Source organism: Oncorhynchus gorbuscha, linkage group LG18, assembly GCF_021184085.1.
Source record: "Oncorhynchus gorbuscha isolate QuinsamMale2020 ecotype Even-year linkage group LG18, OgorEven_v1.0, whole genome shotgun sequence".
Lineage (NCBI taxonomy): Eukaryota > Metazoa > Chordata > Actinopteri > Salmoniformes > Salmonidae > Oncorhynchus > Oncorhynchus gorbuscha.
The window spans coordinates 71,699,430-71,716,236 of record NC_060190.1 but is presented as its reverse complement, the minus strand read 5'-3'; the positions used below and the strand labels follow the sequence as shown (position 1 = coordinate 71,716,236).

General features: G+C 43.0%; 1 protein-coding gene across 1 annotated transcript; it reads right to left on the bottom strand.

Annotated features, from left to right (window-relative positions):
* Positions 1-223: 223 nt before the first annotated feature.
* On the bottom strand, positions 224-9,962 carry LOC124002928 (ATP-dependent RNA helicase DDX19A-like). The gene is made up of 12 exons (XM_046310775.1): positions 9,706-9,962; positions 9,064-9,103; positions 8,724-8,861; positions 6,386-6,521; positions 5,862-5,954; positions 5,379-5,481; positions 4,753-4,867; positions 4,393-4,570; positions 4,048-4,285; positions 3,579-3,741; positions 3,051-3,242; positions 224-2,790 (listed from the first exon to the last, which is right to left on the bottom strand). Exons 1-12 carry the CDS (start codon positions 9,760-9,762, stop codon positions 2,729-2,731), a joined length of 1,515 nt encoding a protein of 504 aa, XP_046166731.1. The 5' UTR covers positions 9,763-9,962; the 3' UTR covers positions 224-2,728.
* Between the last annotated feature and the right edge of the window lie 6,845 nt (positions 9,963-16,807).

The window sequence follows — 16,807 nt, the reverse complement described above, 5'->3', positions numbered from 1 at the left end:
GTTGTGTCTATCTACAACAGTCAGACACTAGTCTGATCTGGGCCCACTACAGTAGGATACATATCATCTCTCTGTATGACCAGAAGGGGAAAGAAAAGCTAACAACGCCTTGACACATTTTGATGCCAGAAATGTTTCTGGAAAGTCTCTTCATTCATCCACCCCCCTCCCATGACACACACACCAAAGTGTAGATGAAGACATACTAACATTCAACCCTAACTTTAAATCTTGATTTAACTTTTTATTAATAATTGGGGAAATTGGTAACTTGTTTTTTTTTTAGACCAAAACAACAGTTTGGTAGGAGTGTTGTGTACAGACTGGTAAATAGTGGGCCAAAGCACTCAGAACACTCATAAGTATACATCCAAATGTCCAAATCTAACTGCATATATACACATTTCCCTGACCAAGAGAATAATAACATGTTATTCAATGTAACATCAGTGATTCTCAAAAATTGGCTGCATTTTCCCCATTCAATAACATACACTCAGATATTCACTGTGACTTGCTAAGAGAAGTCCCACAAACAGTTAGCTAACAGAACTGAACAGTTACATGTTAATTAAACTGTTCTGAACAGTAAACAGAACAATAGAAAGTGAGGTTCTGAACAGTAAAGTGAGGTTCTGTAGAGGATAGACTAAAAACAGAACTCCAGCCTCATTCAAAACAAACAGCTGTGTCATTATATCAAGGACACCTCTAAAAGTTCTCCAAATACAGGTCGTTTTGAAAAGTCACCCGTTAAATGTTAATTCACTATAATGCAGAGAAGCTGTAGGTGTTTAAACATTTCAGTTGGTAAGGAATGCTTTTAGGTGACTATAAATCAATCATTCAGCCACACTTTTCATTCAGATTTCTTTGGCCTAATGTAGCAAGTAGTGTAAATATAAGTTTGAGTTTGTATCCGGTTGTCCATGCATCTCAGTACTTAATAAACACACACGGGTGGTTTCTCAGACACAAATAAAGCCTAATACTGGACTACAAAACAAACTCAATGGAGAATCTCAATTGAAAATGCTTTTAAGTACAGGTTTAAGACTGAAACTGTCTCACAGTGAGTCTTATAGGCATGTTTAGTCACATAAGCATTTAGCTTCAAATCACACATTCTACACTCGGGGGGTGAGGTGGTCATATGTCAAATATGACAAGTCATAACTCAGAATATTGAGCCAATAATACCGTTGAAAATAAATATCAATATTTTTTTTTACAGAAAATGCACTTGAGCAAGGCATTGCTGGGTAATTCAATCTCGAGGTTGTTTTTTTCTGTATTTCTTTGCAGCCCCTCACAATCGTAATGAGTTAATGACATTTTACTAAATGTCTATTAAAGCAGCCTCCATTTTGGTATTTGATTCATTAGTGATGTGGTCCTAAAACATTTAGCATGTCAGCAATCAAGTTAAGATGTATAAATATCCAAATACATAAATAGAGCCGGTATGATGACAAATGGTTCATACTGGCTGTATTATTTAAGTACATCTTGAAACCTTCATTGCTGACATATTTTGGGACTACATTATCAATGGACTAATGAAACAACTAGCAAAATATACATTTTTTTGGGGTGGAGTTTTAAAACACAATGTTGTGAGCAGAAAGTGAAACTTCTCCCTCCAGATTCAGAGATGGGGACATCTGTGTGGGTTAATAAACATCAGACCAATAGCTAACATCTTGACAGGTGAGTCTCCAGGTACATGGTCAATCAGATATGAACGATAACATACCTAACAATGACACCAGTTGCACTGTGAGAGGATTTAAGAAACAATGTATTGAGGTCTGTGTCGTTTTCTAATCAATAAAAACAAAACATGGAGGTTGAGATGATGCATGGTTGAATGTCTAAATTACACATTTATATAGTTTAATGTACCTGTACTTTATTGGTCAAAACATGTAGCAAAAGTTACGTTCTCTCCATATCCCCCTTTGAGGGAAAATCCTGAAAACGAACAAATGGGATGTCATGTGACTTGAACACTGCACTACTATAGTGGCACGCAGAAAGGTTGATACAAGTTTGCATGAACCCCTGACCTCTAACCATCACCATCTCAAAGTAACTATGATTTTTAAAAACAAAGACTGCTCAAAACAAATCTATTTCACTCTTTGTACTACTCATCAGAATTGTATTCATTGCAAAACATTCACAAATGATAACTAAAATGTCAAAAGTTTATTTTCCTAATTATGCTATATTCTCTCCTTGAGATTTCATTCAGGGACTGGGTTAAACAAAAATATCTTTATATAAAATGAGAGGGCTCGTTTCCATTCCACCAAAATAACTGCATAAACAAGGAAGATACTGGCAGTAGTAACATTTGATTTGGCATAATTTAAAAAAGGTTTTCCATAAGCCATTGCACTCTAAGCCTGCCACCATGACAGCATTACAATGCATATACAAATGAAAAATGTTAGCTAATATTATAAGCTTTATTCATTAAGTATAAACTTTATTCATTAAGAAGTACAAAGAGTGAGACGGGAATGTTTCAGATAAAAACATATGAGTCATTAAACCACATGTAAACATCGTAGCTGTGTTTGTGGCTTTGCTCTTCTCTCCAACACTACATTTTAAAAATGAAAGACACTATAATAACAGTCCGAGAGGAGGGGTGGGGAGGGTCTGGGAGAAGCAGGAAGAGGGAGGGGGACTAGAGAAGTCATGTGGTTCTGAACTCTTTTCAGCCGGCGATTTTCTCTATCTCATCCAGATCGTCAGTGTCCAGCTTCTCGATCTTCTTATCTGTGTATGATTAGTGAGGATGAGGTCATCGTTAAGACAGTCACACTGCTGGGGACGGTTTTTCGGACATGATTTAGCCTAGTCCTGGACCAAAAAGCAAGCCCAAAGAAGAATCTCCATGGAAAGTGCTTTTGTAGTCCATACTAGGCTTGATCCTTGTCCGGGAAAACGGACCTCAAAGTTTGAAAATCATTTGGCAGGTAACAAATTTGATTTGAAAGGTCAATAAATAGCTGATTTATTCAGAGATCCTGACTTACTGAAGTGATCCTGGATCTTGTTGAGGACGTTCATGCTGAACCTGCTGTCCACCATGTTGATGGCCAATCCCCGCTTCCCAAAACGACCCGTGCGGCCAATCCGATGCAGGTAAGTCTCGTTGTCCGGGTTACCGTCTCTGTCCACCGGCAGGTCAAAGTTTATCACCACGGAAACCTGCTCCACATCAATACCTGGAGGGAGTGTTAAAATGGTCAGATTAGAAGAGGTGGATGGACAGACCAAACATAAAGTGAGTATACAACATATCCAATAATTACCCCGGTGAAGAACACTAAAAATAATTCAATGAAGAATACTGTATTAATATAAATGTCATCAGTCTACATCCATGTGAAGAAGAGTTGAACAGTTACTTTTGCATCACGAGGTAAAAAGGACCCTCTCCTTAACTTAAAACTCCTCAAGGATCAATAGGTATACCATTAACAAACACGATCAAAACCATGTGGAAACACTACACACTGGGCCTTTAAATAAAAGACCAATAGTTTGATTGGTTGAGTTACCTCTGGCACAGACGTTGGTGGTGACCAGGACCTTCTCCTTTCCGTCTCGGAAGCGGTCGATGACAGCAGCTCTCTGCTCCACCTGCATCTCCCCACTGAGCAGCGCCACCTGGTGGCCCTCCCGGGACAGCTCACCTGCCAACCACCCCGCCGTTTTCCTGGTCTGAGCGGGAAAGAGACAAGAAGGATAAAGTACACAGAGAGAAACACCACATCCCCAATCCACCCCCTAGCCACTGGAAACATCTCCCGTAGCTCCTAGTGTAGATCTGAGATGATTAAATAGATATCAGGCAACAACTTCTCATCTTGCCATGCTGTTTACATCCATTAACGTTATCAGATTTAACTCTTGACAGTTGGGAATGAAACATTTCCTCAACACTTATCTGTGGCTAAGTAACACAGTGTGCACTCACCGATATACAAATCCCCTTTACCAAACAACTTATTAAGGGGAATAACTCACATGACAGAAGATCATGGCCTGAGCGATGGTGATGGCTCCGTAGATGTTGCAGAGGGCCATGAACTTCTCCTCTTTGCTGTTACAGAGGACGTAGTACTGCTTAATGGTGTCCAGCGTCTCCTCCTCCCGTTTCAGCTTGATGATGTTGGGGTCTGGGACGATGCGCTGGGCAAAGTTCCACACCGTCTCCTCAAACGTGGCAGAGAACAGCAGCATCTGGCACTGTTTGGGGAGCATCCTGAGAGGGAGAAAAGGGGGTCATTGTTGTGGGTGGGTTTTTATAACTTTTAGTCTTCTCTCTCGCTCTCTGTTTCGGGAAGTTGGCTAAGGGGTCAATGTGTGTACCTCTGAATGCGTATACTCTGGTCCTGATGACCCTGTGTAGCGATCATGACGTCAGCTTCGTCCAGGACAAACACTTTGATCTTCTTGGGGTCGATGAACTTGAACTTCAGACACCAGTCCAGCATGGTGCCTGGCGTCCCTATCACAACCTGCTCCTGGAGCTGGGTACCTCTCTGCACTGGGGAGAGAAGAAGAGAGAACATTCCCCTTTTCACATTGTCCTGTTCACCAGTTACAACAACTGTGGTGGATGATTAACCTGGTCAGCTCATTGTCATAAAACAGTCATACCAGTGTTTCACACTCTGAAATACAGTCAAATCGGTTGAGACTTTAAAAAGGACTCCGTAGTAGACTTACGTTTGTTTCCTCTGATGGCGTAGACTAGTTTGACCTCTGAGTAGTGCTTCCCCATCTGCTCAATGACCTTTCCTGTCTGCAGGGCCAGCTCATAGGTAGGAGACACACAGAGAGCCTGGGAGAGGAGAGAGAGGTGTTATATAGCTCATAGGTAGGAGACACACAGAGAGCCTGGGAGAGGAGAGACGGAGCTTGGGAGAGGAGAGACGGAGCTTGGGAGAGGAGAGACGGAGCTTGGGAGAGGAGAGACGGAGCTTGGGAGAGGAGAGACGGAGCTTGGGAGAGGAGAGACGGAGCCTGGGAGAGGAGAGACGGAGCCTGGGAGAGGAGAGACGGAGCCTGGGAGAGGAGAGACGGAGCCTGGGAGAGGAGAGACGGAGCCTGGGAGAGGAGAGACAGAGAGCCTGGGAGAGGAGAGACAGAGAGCTTGGGAGAGGAGAGACGGAGCCTGGGAGAGGAGAGATGAAGGTGTTACATACCATCTCACCTGCTGATTACCTAAACATGCCATTAGGCACAAAACATGTAAAGGTCCTACCTGGACCCGGTACAAAAAAAACAAGCAAGCAGACAGTGTACCCTAATGAAATTGACCCCGAGAGGTCAAGGGTCAGGGCTCAACTCACCTGTGGGAACTTGTTGTTGGGATCAACATGACTGAGCATGGCCAGGACAAAGGCAGCAGTCTTCCCTGTCCCTGACTGAGACTGGGCTATCAGGTTCTGTGGGCTGGTAGCCACGAGAGCACGGGTCAGATCAACAGAGAGAAGGAGACAAGAAAGACCAAGCTTGATGATCTGGTAAAACTGTTTAATGGCCAATCAGATCAATGGAACAGTTTGATATCAGTTTAAATGGAGAAGAGCAAGACCAGACAGAGAGGATGTTGGGTATTACAGAGAGGTAGACTCTACACAGCATATCTTATGTCTATAAGCCTTCTGTCCAAACAAAACTAATCATCTCTAGTCTGTCAACCAGTTTGGGATTCAGGAAATTAATATTAACTTGATACAAAACGCTGAGAGATGTGTGTGACTGACGAAGAGGTATCAGGCATCTGGAAGTGTCTGAATTGAGCGATTGACTGAAGCGCTCTGTAAACTCACGGTTCAGCGAGCATCATGGGTAATGCGTTCTCTTGGATTTTAGAGGGTCGGTTGAAGCCCATGGCGTACACTCCCTGGAGCAGCTGAGGTTTACTGTGGGGACAGGGAGGGAAACAGGAGTATTAAGGGGACATTTTTTAAATTCAAAACAAAAGAAAGATATGGACACAAAGCCAGGGGCACAGAGCACATTACATGTGCCAACAGCAAAACAGATTCTGTTCAAAACTTGTCATTTTAGTTCAACAACATTCATACCACCTTGGGCACTCTTAAAAATTCATAGACAGCTCATAGACTTTATAGACAGGACATAGACTTTATAGACAGGACATAGACTTTATAGACAGGACATAGACTTTATAGACAGCTCATAGACTTTATAGACAGGACATAGACTTTATAGACAGGACATAGACTTTATAGACAGGACATAGACTTTATAGACAGCTCATAGACTTTATAGACAGGACATAGACTTTATAGACAGGACATAGACTTTATAGACAGGACATAGAACTTACAGCCGTAGTTCCTCGAAGGATTTGACAGAGTAAAGTGGAGAGTTGGGATCCCTCTGTAGAACTTCTACTTGATTGGTTGTGTTCACTAGATTACTGCGTATCAACTTATTCAATAACGACTGTGCCGCCTTGTCATCTGAAAACAGTCACATTTGTATTTATTATGGATCCCCATTCGCCAAAGCAGCAGCTATTCTTCCTGGTGTCAAAATGAAGGCAGTTTATACCATTTTTAAACATTACAATACATTCACAGATTTCACAACACAGTGTGTGCCCCCAGGCCGCTACTCCACCACTACCACATATAGTACTAAATCCATGTGTATGTATAGTGCGTATGTTATCTTGTGTGTGTGTGTGTGTGTGTGTGTGTGTGTGTGTGTGTGCATCTGTGCCAAAGTTTGTGTTGCTTCACAGTCCCGCTGTTCCATAAGGTGTTTTTAAAAAATCGAATTTTACTGCTTGCGTCAGTTAATTGATGTGGAATAGAGTTCCATGTAGTCATGGCTCTATGTAGTACTGTGGAATAGAGTTCCATGTAGTCATGGCTCTATGTAGTACTGTGGAATAGAGTTCCATGTGGTCATGGCTCTATGTAGTACTGTGGAATAGAGTTCCATGTAGTCATGGCTCTATGTAGTACTGTGGAATAGAGTTCTATGTAGTCATGGCTCTATGTAGTACTGTGGAATAGAGTTCTATGTAGTCATGGCTCTATGTAGTATTGTGGAATAGAGTTCCATGTAGTCATGGCTCTATGTAGTACTGTGGAATAGAGTTCCATGTAGTCATGGCTCTATGTAGTACTGTGGAATAGAGTTCCATGTAGTCATGGCTCTATGTAGTACTGTGGAATAGAGTTCCATGTAGTCATGGCTCTATGTAGTACTGTGGAATAGAGTTCCATGTAGTCATGGCTCTATGTAGTACTGTGGAATAGAGTTCCATGTAGTCATGGCTCTATGTAGTACTGTGGAATAGAGTTCCATGTAGTCATGGCTCTATGTAGTACTGTGGAATAGAGTTCCATGTAGTCATGGCTCTATGTAGTACTGTGGAATAGAGTTCCATGTAGTCATGGCTCTATGTAGTACTGTGGAATAGAGTTCTATGTAGTCATGGCTCTATGTAGTACTGTGGAATAGAGTTCCATGTAGTCATGGCTCTATGTAGTACTGTGGAATAGAGTTCCATGTAGTCATGGCTCTATGTAGTACTGTGGAATAGAGTTCCATGTAGTCATGGCTCTATGTAGTACTGTGGAATAGAGTTCCATGTAGTCATGGCTCTATGTAGTACTGTGGAATAGAGTTCCATGTAGTCATGGCTCTATGTAGTACTGTGGAATAGAGTTCCATGTAGTCATGGCTCTATGTAGTACTGTGGAATAGAGTTCCATGTGGTCATGGCTCTATGTAGTACTGTGGAATAGAGTTCCATGTAGTCATGGCTCTATGTAGTACTGTGGAATAGAGTTCCATGTAGTCATGGCTCTATGTAGTACTGTGGAATAGAGTTCTATGTGGTCATGGCTCTATGTAGTACTGTGGAATAGAGTTCCATGTAGTCATGGCTCTATGTAGTACTGTGGAATAGAGTTCCATGTAGTCATGGCTCTATGTAGTACTGTGGAATAGAGTTCTATGTGGTCATGGCTCTATGTAGTACTGTGGAATAGAGTTCCATGTAGTCATGGCTCTATGTAGTACTGTGGAATAGAGTTCCATGTAGTCATGGCTCTATGTAGTACTGTGGAATAGAGTTCCATGTAGTCATGGCTCTATGTAGTACTGTGGAATAGAGTTCTATGTGGTCATGGCTCTATGTAGTACTGTGGAATAGAGTTCTATGTGGTCATGGCTCTATGTAGTACTGTGGAATAGAGTTCTATGTGGTCATGGCTCTATGTAGTACTGTGGAATAGAGTTCTATGTAGTCATGGCTCTATGTAGTACTGTGGAATAGAGTTCTATGTAGTCATGGCTCTATGTAGTACTGTGGAATAGAGTTCTATGTAGTCATGGCTCTATGTAGTACTGTGGAATAGAGTTCTATGTAGTCATGGCTCTATGTAGTACTGTGGAATAGAGTTCTATGTAGTCATGGCTCTATGTAATGCTTAAGTATATTAGATCAATTCAATTTACTTTTGATACTTAAGTATATTTCAAAACCAAATACTTTGACTTTTACTCAAGTAAGTATTTTACTGGGTGACTTTCACTTGAGTCATTTACTATTAAGATGTCTTTACTTTTACTCAAGACAGACAATTTTGTACTGTCTCCACCACTGTGGTCATCCCATGTTGTGTTGTTTGCCTGATAGTAAACACCTTTATCATCCTCCTCCCCTGTTTTGTCTCCCTCTCCTCCTCCGGTCTTTGCAGGCGTTGTAGCGCTGGCGGCTGCTGCGTTTGTCGACGTCGTTGTTGTTGTTGTTGCTGTCGTCGCCAATGCAGCACTGGCAGTACCTGAGGGTACCATATGGTATTTGTTAGCCTGTGGCATCTCAGAACAAGTTGACACTTTTTTTTCAATTAAACATTTTGTTTTCACCCAAACTAGTTAACAAGAACTGATTCACAAATGTAAGTTGTAATCCTTCAGATCATGTGTTATGCTAAACCACACAGCCTGTTTATAAAATAGGCAACATGGGATAACTTCTCTTACCATTTTCCTCGGGCTTGTCTTTGATTTGTAGGCTACCAATCTAGGAAATATAAACAAGCATAATATGGTTTTTAGGATGTCCAGGAATGTTTTTAAACGGGTCATTTCTGGGTAAGGCTGCACAAATTGGAGTGGGTGAACATGTTAGGATCTTCCTCCCTGGACAGATGCCATTTCTTTACCACGTCCAAAGTCGTGACAAGAAATATATTAAATCGGGTTTAAAGCTAACGAGATATAAATTGTATGTAACAGAGAACGTGCATACAATGCAATGAAAACAATGCAATGAAAAATATTAAAATGGTTAGCTGATCTGGCTAGCCAAGTTAGCAAAGTAACGTTAACTAAACGTTTGATTGATAACTTGACTAGTTAATTAGTTAACTAACGTTAGCCAAACTAGCTAGTTACAGTAGTCATTATGATGTGAACGATAATACGGTCGAGGGGGGGTCATGCATGTGCTGTGGATTGATTTCAATATCGGTCAACTATTTAACTAGTTAATTCATGTCATTTGCTATTATTGAACAGAATCGATAGTTAACGTTAACCAGCCGAAGCAAAGGCCCAATATGACCCGACAAAAAAAAAAAACCCACTTCGCCAAAGAGCAGTTCGACTGGCGCTTAACGTTACCGATTCCGCCGCGGCTTCTTGCTCGTCCACAGCCTGGGCCCAGGAGTCGGTTGACATGATGTCCGCAGTTATTAGGTCAGTCTCGTTCTCTTATCACACCACCTGGTTCCCGGTAGCTTCAACACCAACCTGATAACCGAGATAGGAACCCTAACAAAGTGTTTCCGAAGTCTGAAAATAGACTAATATTACAATGGCATGAAGAAATAGGCTACGGAGTTCACCAGTGCGTCCGTAAAAAGGTCCCGGTGTAGAAATTGAGACAAGAGCAAAACAGTTCCTCCCAGATGGCACAACAAAAGTGCATTCAAATATAACGTTGCCGTATTGGATTAGCTAATTCTGTATTAGTGCATTTAATCCAAAAAATAGCCTGCATGGATGAAATTATTGTTGTTCCGCTAGGGTTCGCACATGTTCTCCCTGAGTATTGCAGATGGATAAAATAATGTATTTGTGGTAAAATATCAGTTTATCACAATATGTATTTAGTACTTTACGCAGCCTCTAGATGGAGCCTTACACATTCTGTCTTCATAACTGAAATAGAGGTTGCATTTAAGACATTTTAGGGAACAGTTTGTGACTACTTGCAGTAAAGACTACACCAGTATGAATCCATACCTATACCGAGGTTATACAACCCGATATTTCCAAGGGACTGACAGACTGTCTATTTATTGATCAGATTCAGCGTCCATTAAACCTACAGAGACCCAGAGGTCACCTCTCTGAAGCCTGTCTTCACTGATGCTACTGCTGCTGCTTCATTACATGCCTAATTGATTTCACACCTTTGCTTGGTCTAGTTCCGCTGGGATGGATGGATGGATGGAGAGAGAGAGACAGGGAGAGGGAGAAAGAGAGACAGGGAGAGGGAGAAAGAGAGACAGAGAGAGTGAGAGAGAGACAGAGAGAGGAGAGGGAGAAAGAAAGAGGTGAGGGAGAAAGAGAGAGGAGAGAGAGACAGAGAGGGGGATAAAAAGAGAGGAGAGAGACAGAGAGAGTGAGAGAGGAGAGAGACATAGAGAGGGAGAAAGCGAGAGGAGAGGGAGACAGTAAGAGATTAGAATACTATATTGGTCAGTGTTGATGGTGATCATCAGTGTATGTTGAGTTATAGGAAGAGAGGCAGGGGGTCTGGGTCCTTTAGTTTGGAGATACATTTGGCTTAAAAGGGAGTCTGAGTTTATTGTTGCCAAACTGCGGCTGCGCTAGATGAGGTATCCATGGCAACCAAAAGTGTAAAATTAAGGTTTCAGTTGACCCGAGAATTTTAGGAGGAGGCAAAGAACAAGGGCTACCTGTTATCACACCAATGAGACTCTATGGAACGCATTGAGCACAGATAAGAAGACCGTAGATGTTGTCTGGAATGGATAATGGGAGTAGACTGTGTGTGTGTGTGTGTGTGTGTGTGTGTGTGTGTGTGTGTGTGTGTGCGTGCGTGCGTGCGTGCGTGCGTGCGTGCGTGCGTGCGTGTGTGTGCGTGCGTGTGTGTGTGTGTGTGTACTATACTGAGTATAAAAAACATTAAGACCACCTAAAGTAGTTGGGGCATGGACTCTACAATGTGTCGTAAGTGTTCCACAGGGGTGTTGACTCCAATGCTTTCCACAGTTGTGTCAAGTTGGCTGGATGTCCTTTGGGTGGTGGACCATTCTTGATATACACAGGAAACTGTTGAGCGTGTAAAATCCAGCAGTGTTGCCATTCTTGACACAAACCAATATGCCTGGCCAGTGTTGTAGGTCAATATGCCTGGCCAGTGTTGTAGGTCAATATGCCTGGCCAGTGTTGTAGGTCAATATGCCTGGCCAGTGTTGTAGGTCAATATGCCTGGCCAGTGTTGTAGGTCAATATGCCTGGCCAGTGTTGTAGGTCAATATGCCTGGCCAGTGTTGTAGGTCAATATGCCTGGCCAGTGTTGTAGGTCAATATGCCTGGCCAGTGTTGTAGGTCAATATGCCTGGCCAGTGTTGTAGGTCAATATGCCTGGCCAGTGTTGTAGGTCAATATGCCTGGCCAGTGTTGTAGGTCAATATGCCTGGCCAGTGTTGTAGGTCAAAATGCCTGGCCAGTGTTGTAGGTCAATATGCCTGGCCAGTGTTGTAGGTCAATATGCCTGGCCAGTATTGTAGGTCAATATGCCTGGCCAGTGTTGTAGGTCAATATGCCTGGCCAGTGTTGTAGGTCAATATGCCTGGCCAGTGTTGTAGGTCAATATGCCTGGCCAGTGTTGTAGGTCAATATGCCTGGCCAGTGTTGTAGGTCAATATGCCTGACCAGTGTTGTAGGTCAATATGCCTGGCCAGTATTGAAGGTCAATATGCATGGCCAGTGTTGTAGGTCAATATGCCTGGCAAGTGTTGTAGGTCAATATGCCTGGCCGGTGTTGTAGGTCAATATGCCTGGCCGGTGTTGTAGGTCAATATGCCTGGCCGGTGTTGTAGGTCAATATGCCTGGCCGGTGTTGTAGGTCAATATGCCTGGCCGGTGTTGTAGGTCAATATGCCTGGCCGGTGTTGTAGGTCAATATGCCTGGCCGGTGTTGTAGGTCAATATGCCTGGCCGGTGTTGTAGGTCAATATGCCTGGCCGGTGTTGTAGGTCAATATGCCTGGCCGGTGTTGTAGGTCAATATGCCTGGCCAGTGTTGTAGGTCAATATGCCTGGCCAGTGTTGTAGGTCAATATGCCTGGCCAGTGTTGTAGGTCAATATGCCTGGCCAGTGTTGTAGGTCAATATGCCTGGCCAGTGTTGTAGGTCAATATGCCTGGCCAGTGTTGTAGGTCAATATGCCTGGCCAGTGTTGTAGGTCAATATGCCTGGCCAGTGTTGTAGGTCAATATGCCTGGCCAGTGTTGTAGGTCAATATGCCTGGCCAGTGTTGTAGGTCAATATGCCTGGCCAGTGTTGTAGGTCAATATGCCTGGCCAGTGTTGTAGGTCAATATGCCTGGCCAGTGTTGTAGGTCAATATGCCTGGCCAGTGTTGTAGGTCAATATGCCTGGCCAGTGTTGTAGGTCAATATGCCTGGCCAGTGTTGTAGGTCAATATGCCTGGCCAGTGTTGTAGGTCAATATGCCTGGCCAGTGTTGTAGGTCAATATGCCTGGCCAGTGTTGTAGGTCAATATGCCTGGCCAGTGTTGTAGGTCAATATGCCTGGCCAGTGTTGTAGGTCAATATGCCTGGCCAGTGTTGTAGGTCAATATGCCTGGCCAGTATTGTATCAATATGCCTGGCCAGTGTTGTAGGTCAATATGCCTGGCCAGTGTTGTAGGTCAATATGCCTGGCCAGTGTTGTAGGTCAATATGCCTGGCCAGTGTTGTAGGTCAATATGCCTGGCCAGTGTTGTAGGTCAATATGCCTGGCCAGTGTTGTAGGTCAATATGCCTGGCCAGTGTTGTAGGTCAATATGCCTGGCCAGTGTTGTAGGTCAATATGCCTGGCAAGTGTTGTAGGTCAATATGCCTGGCCAGTGTTGTAGGTCAATATGCCTGGCCAGTGTTGTAGGTCAATATGCCTGGCCAGTGTTGTAGGTCAATATGCCTGGCCGGTGTTGTAGGTCAATATGCCTGGCCGGTGTTGTAGGTCAATATGCCTGGCCGGTGTTGTAGGTCAATATGCCTGGCCAGTGTTGTAGGTCAATATGCCTGGCCGGTGTTGTAGGTCAATATGCCTGGCCGGTGTTGTAGGTCAATATGCCTGGCCGGTGTTGTAGGTCAATATGCCTGGCCGGTGTTGTAGGTCAATATGCCTGGCCAGTGTTGTAGGTCAATATGCCTGGCCAGTGTTGTAGGTCAATATGCCTGGCCAGTGTTGTAGGTCAATATGCCTGGCCAGTGTTGTAGGTCAATATGCCTGGCCAGTGTTGTAGGTCAATATGCCTGGCCAGTGTTGTAGGTCAATATGCCTGGCCAGTGTTGTAGGTCAATATGCCTGGCCAGTGTTGTAGGTCAATATGCCTGGCCAGTGTTGTAGGTCAATATGCCTGGCCAGTGTTGTAGGTCAATATGCCTGGCCAGTGTTGTAGGTCAATATGCCTGGCCAGTGTTGTAGGTCAATATGCCTGGCCAGTGTTGTAGTTCGCGAGACCAGGCTACCTACCTGGGGTGTCAGGAAGCCTGGTGGGTAGGGCCAGTAACCCGAAAGGTTGCTGGATCGAATCCCTGAGCTGACAAGGTAAAAATCTGTCATTCTGCTCCCGAGGAAGTCACCTCTGTTCCCCGTGCGCCGATGACGGGGATGTGGATTAAGGCAGCCCCCTGCACCTCTCTGATTCAGAGGGGTTGGGTTAAATGAGGATTACACATTTCTGTTGAATGCATTCAATTGTACAACTGACTATGTCCCTTTCCTTCACATATTTAGTGTCTCGGTCTTATCTCGGTGTCTGATACATGTGTACTCATTCTTGACTCGTCTCGGACAGTGAGTACTCATAAGTTCTTCCCAAGACCAGCGGAGTAAAAAAAAACTCACAATTATCAGCTTCCATTCAGTCAGCAGCATAAAACTTCTTCTCCAGGCCAAATATAGACACTCCTTTCTGGGAACATTCAGTGATGGAAAAAGTACCGTATTGTCATACTTGAGTAAATGTAAAGATATCTTAATAGAAAATGACCCAAGTAAAATACTACTTCAGTAAAAGTCTAAAAGTATTTGGTTTTAAATATACTTAAGTATCAAAAGTAAAAGTATAAATAAATTAATTTCAAATTCCTTATATTAAAAAAGCCAGACAGCACCATTTTCTTGTTTTTAGAATTTATGGATAGCCAGGGGAATACTCCAACACTCAGACATAATTTACAAATGAAGCATGCATGTTTAGTGAGTCCACCAGATCAGAGGCAGTATGGATGACCAGTGATGTTCTCTTGATAATGGCATGCATATTACTTTTTTTTTGTCCTGCTAAGCATTCAAAATGTACCGAGTACATTTGGGTGTCAGGGAAAATGTATGGAGTAAAAAGTTCAATATTTTGTTTGGGAATGTAGTGAAGTAAAAGTCAAAAATATACATAGTAAAGTGAAGTACTCATAGTAGTAGTACTTTCAAGTAAGCACTTTACACCACTGGTGACAATATCTTAACAGCCTTTATATCTATTATAGACATGTTATTACAGTGGTGAACCTATAGACCTTCAGTGGTGAACCTATAGACCTTCAGTGGTGAACCTATAGACCTTCAGTGGTCAACCTATAGACCTTCAGTTAGTGACAGGTTGATGATGCTGAAAGGACAGCAACCGTAATACCAGAGCACTAATGTAGGATAGAGCACTAATGTAGGATAGAGCACTAATGCAGGATAGAGCACTAATGCAGGATAGAGCACTAATGTAGGTTAGAGCACTAATGTAGGATAGAGCACTAATGTAGGATAGAGCACTAATGTAGGATAGAGCACTAATGTAGGATGGAGCACTTTTTGTAAAACACAAAGGGCCAGTGGCGACACCTGGAGGGGGGTGAAGACAGTCACAAAGACAGGTGAAACAGATCAGTGTGTGACACCTGGAGGGGGGTGAAGACAGTCACAAAGACAGGTGAAACAGATCAGTGTGTGACACCTGGAGGGGGTGAAGACAGTCACAAAGACAGGTGAAACAGATCAGTGTGTGACACCTGGAGGGGGTGAAGACAGTCACAAAGACAGGTGAAACAGATCAGTGTGTGACACCTGGAGGGGGTGAAGACAGTCACAAAGACAGGTGAAACAGATCAGTGTGTGACACCTGGAGGTGGGTGAAGACAGTCACAAAGACAGGTGAAACAGATCAGTGTGTGACAAGGAAATATGTTTCACCTGATGAGATCTAACAGTAAATGCACACAATGGTGTGCAAACCAGGCATTGAAAAAATTTAGTCCGAACTGTTGGTTGGTAGGCTATTTGTGATGTGCAATTGTCAACATGCTCTGTTTGCATCAGGGGCTCAGACATGGATGGGCACAGGCCCACCCTTTCAGGGCCAACCCATTCAGATTGATGTGGTTTAAGCATCTAAAAAATCTATAGGAAAACTCATTAAAATAATATAAGAAAACACAGGATTTTTCACACAGGGTGCCTTTCCTTCACTGGTCGGGCCGTTTGGGAAACTTTCTGGCAAAACTAGAGTATACCCACTTCTCCAGGCATCACTACACCACTGCATAGGGCCGCAGAGAGACACCAGTCTGCAGAGAGACAGCAGTCACACACAACATGATGTTAAAGGACAAACAGTCCATAAAACTCTGACATAATAAGTCAGTAGGTCCCAATCATAAGAATACAAAAACACAACCATGAAGCATTTCCCAATCAAAATCAAAACTATTACTTCCCATTGCAAAAAACACGTTTCACGTTTATAGCACATAAAGATACAGGTGACAAAGTTTAAAGTGGAACTGACTGTGTTTCAACTACTTTGCAGATATGAAACAAACAGACAATCATAATATCGGTCACAAATTCCCAGTTTATGCTACAAACCAACTTTATAAGAGGTTTTAAAAATAGGTTGTATTTGACTCAACGTTCCATGACATACACTAAGGCACTGTTGGCAGAATAGATGGATGCAGTTCAAAACAGGATTAATATAATTCAGTAATACATTTTTTGGTAGTCCAAAACACACTGCTATCAGGTTGTAAATCACAGCTGACCTGGTACAGTGCCTTGCGAAAGTATTCAGCCCCCTTGAACTTTGCAACCTTTTGCCACATTTCAGGCTTCAAACATAAAGATATAAAACTGTATTTTTTTGTGAAGAATCAACAACAAGTGGGACACAATCATGAAGTGGAACGACATTTATTGGATATTTCAAACTTTTTTAACAAAAATTGAACTTTTTGGCAACAATGCAAAATGTTATGTTTGGCGTAAAAGCAACACAGCTCATCACCCTGAACGCACCATCCCCACTGTCAAACATGGTGGTGGCAGCATCATGGTTTGGGCCTGTTTTTCTTCATCAGGGACAAGGAAGATGGTTAAAATTGATGGGAAGATGGATGGAGCCAAATACAGGACCATTCTGGAAGAACCTGATGGAGTCTGTAAAAGACCTGAGACTGGGACGGAGATTTG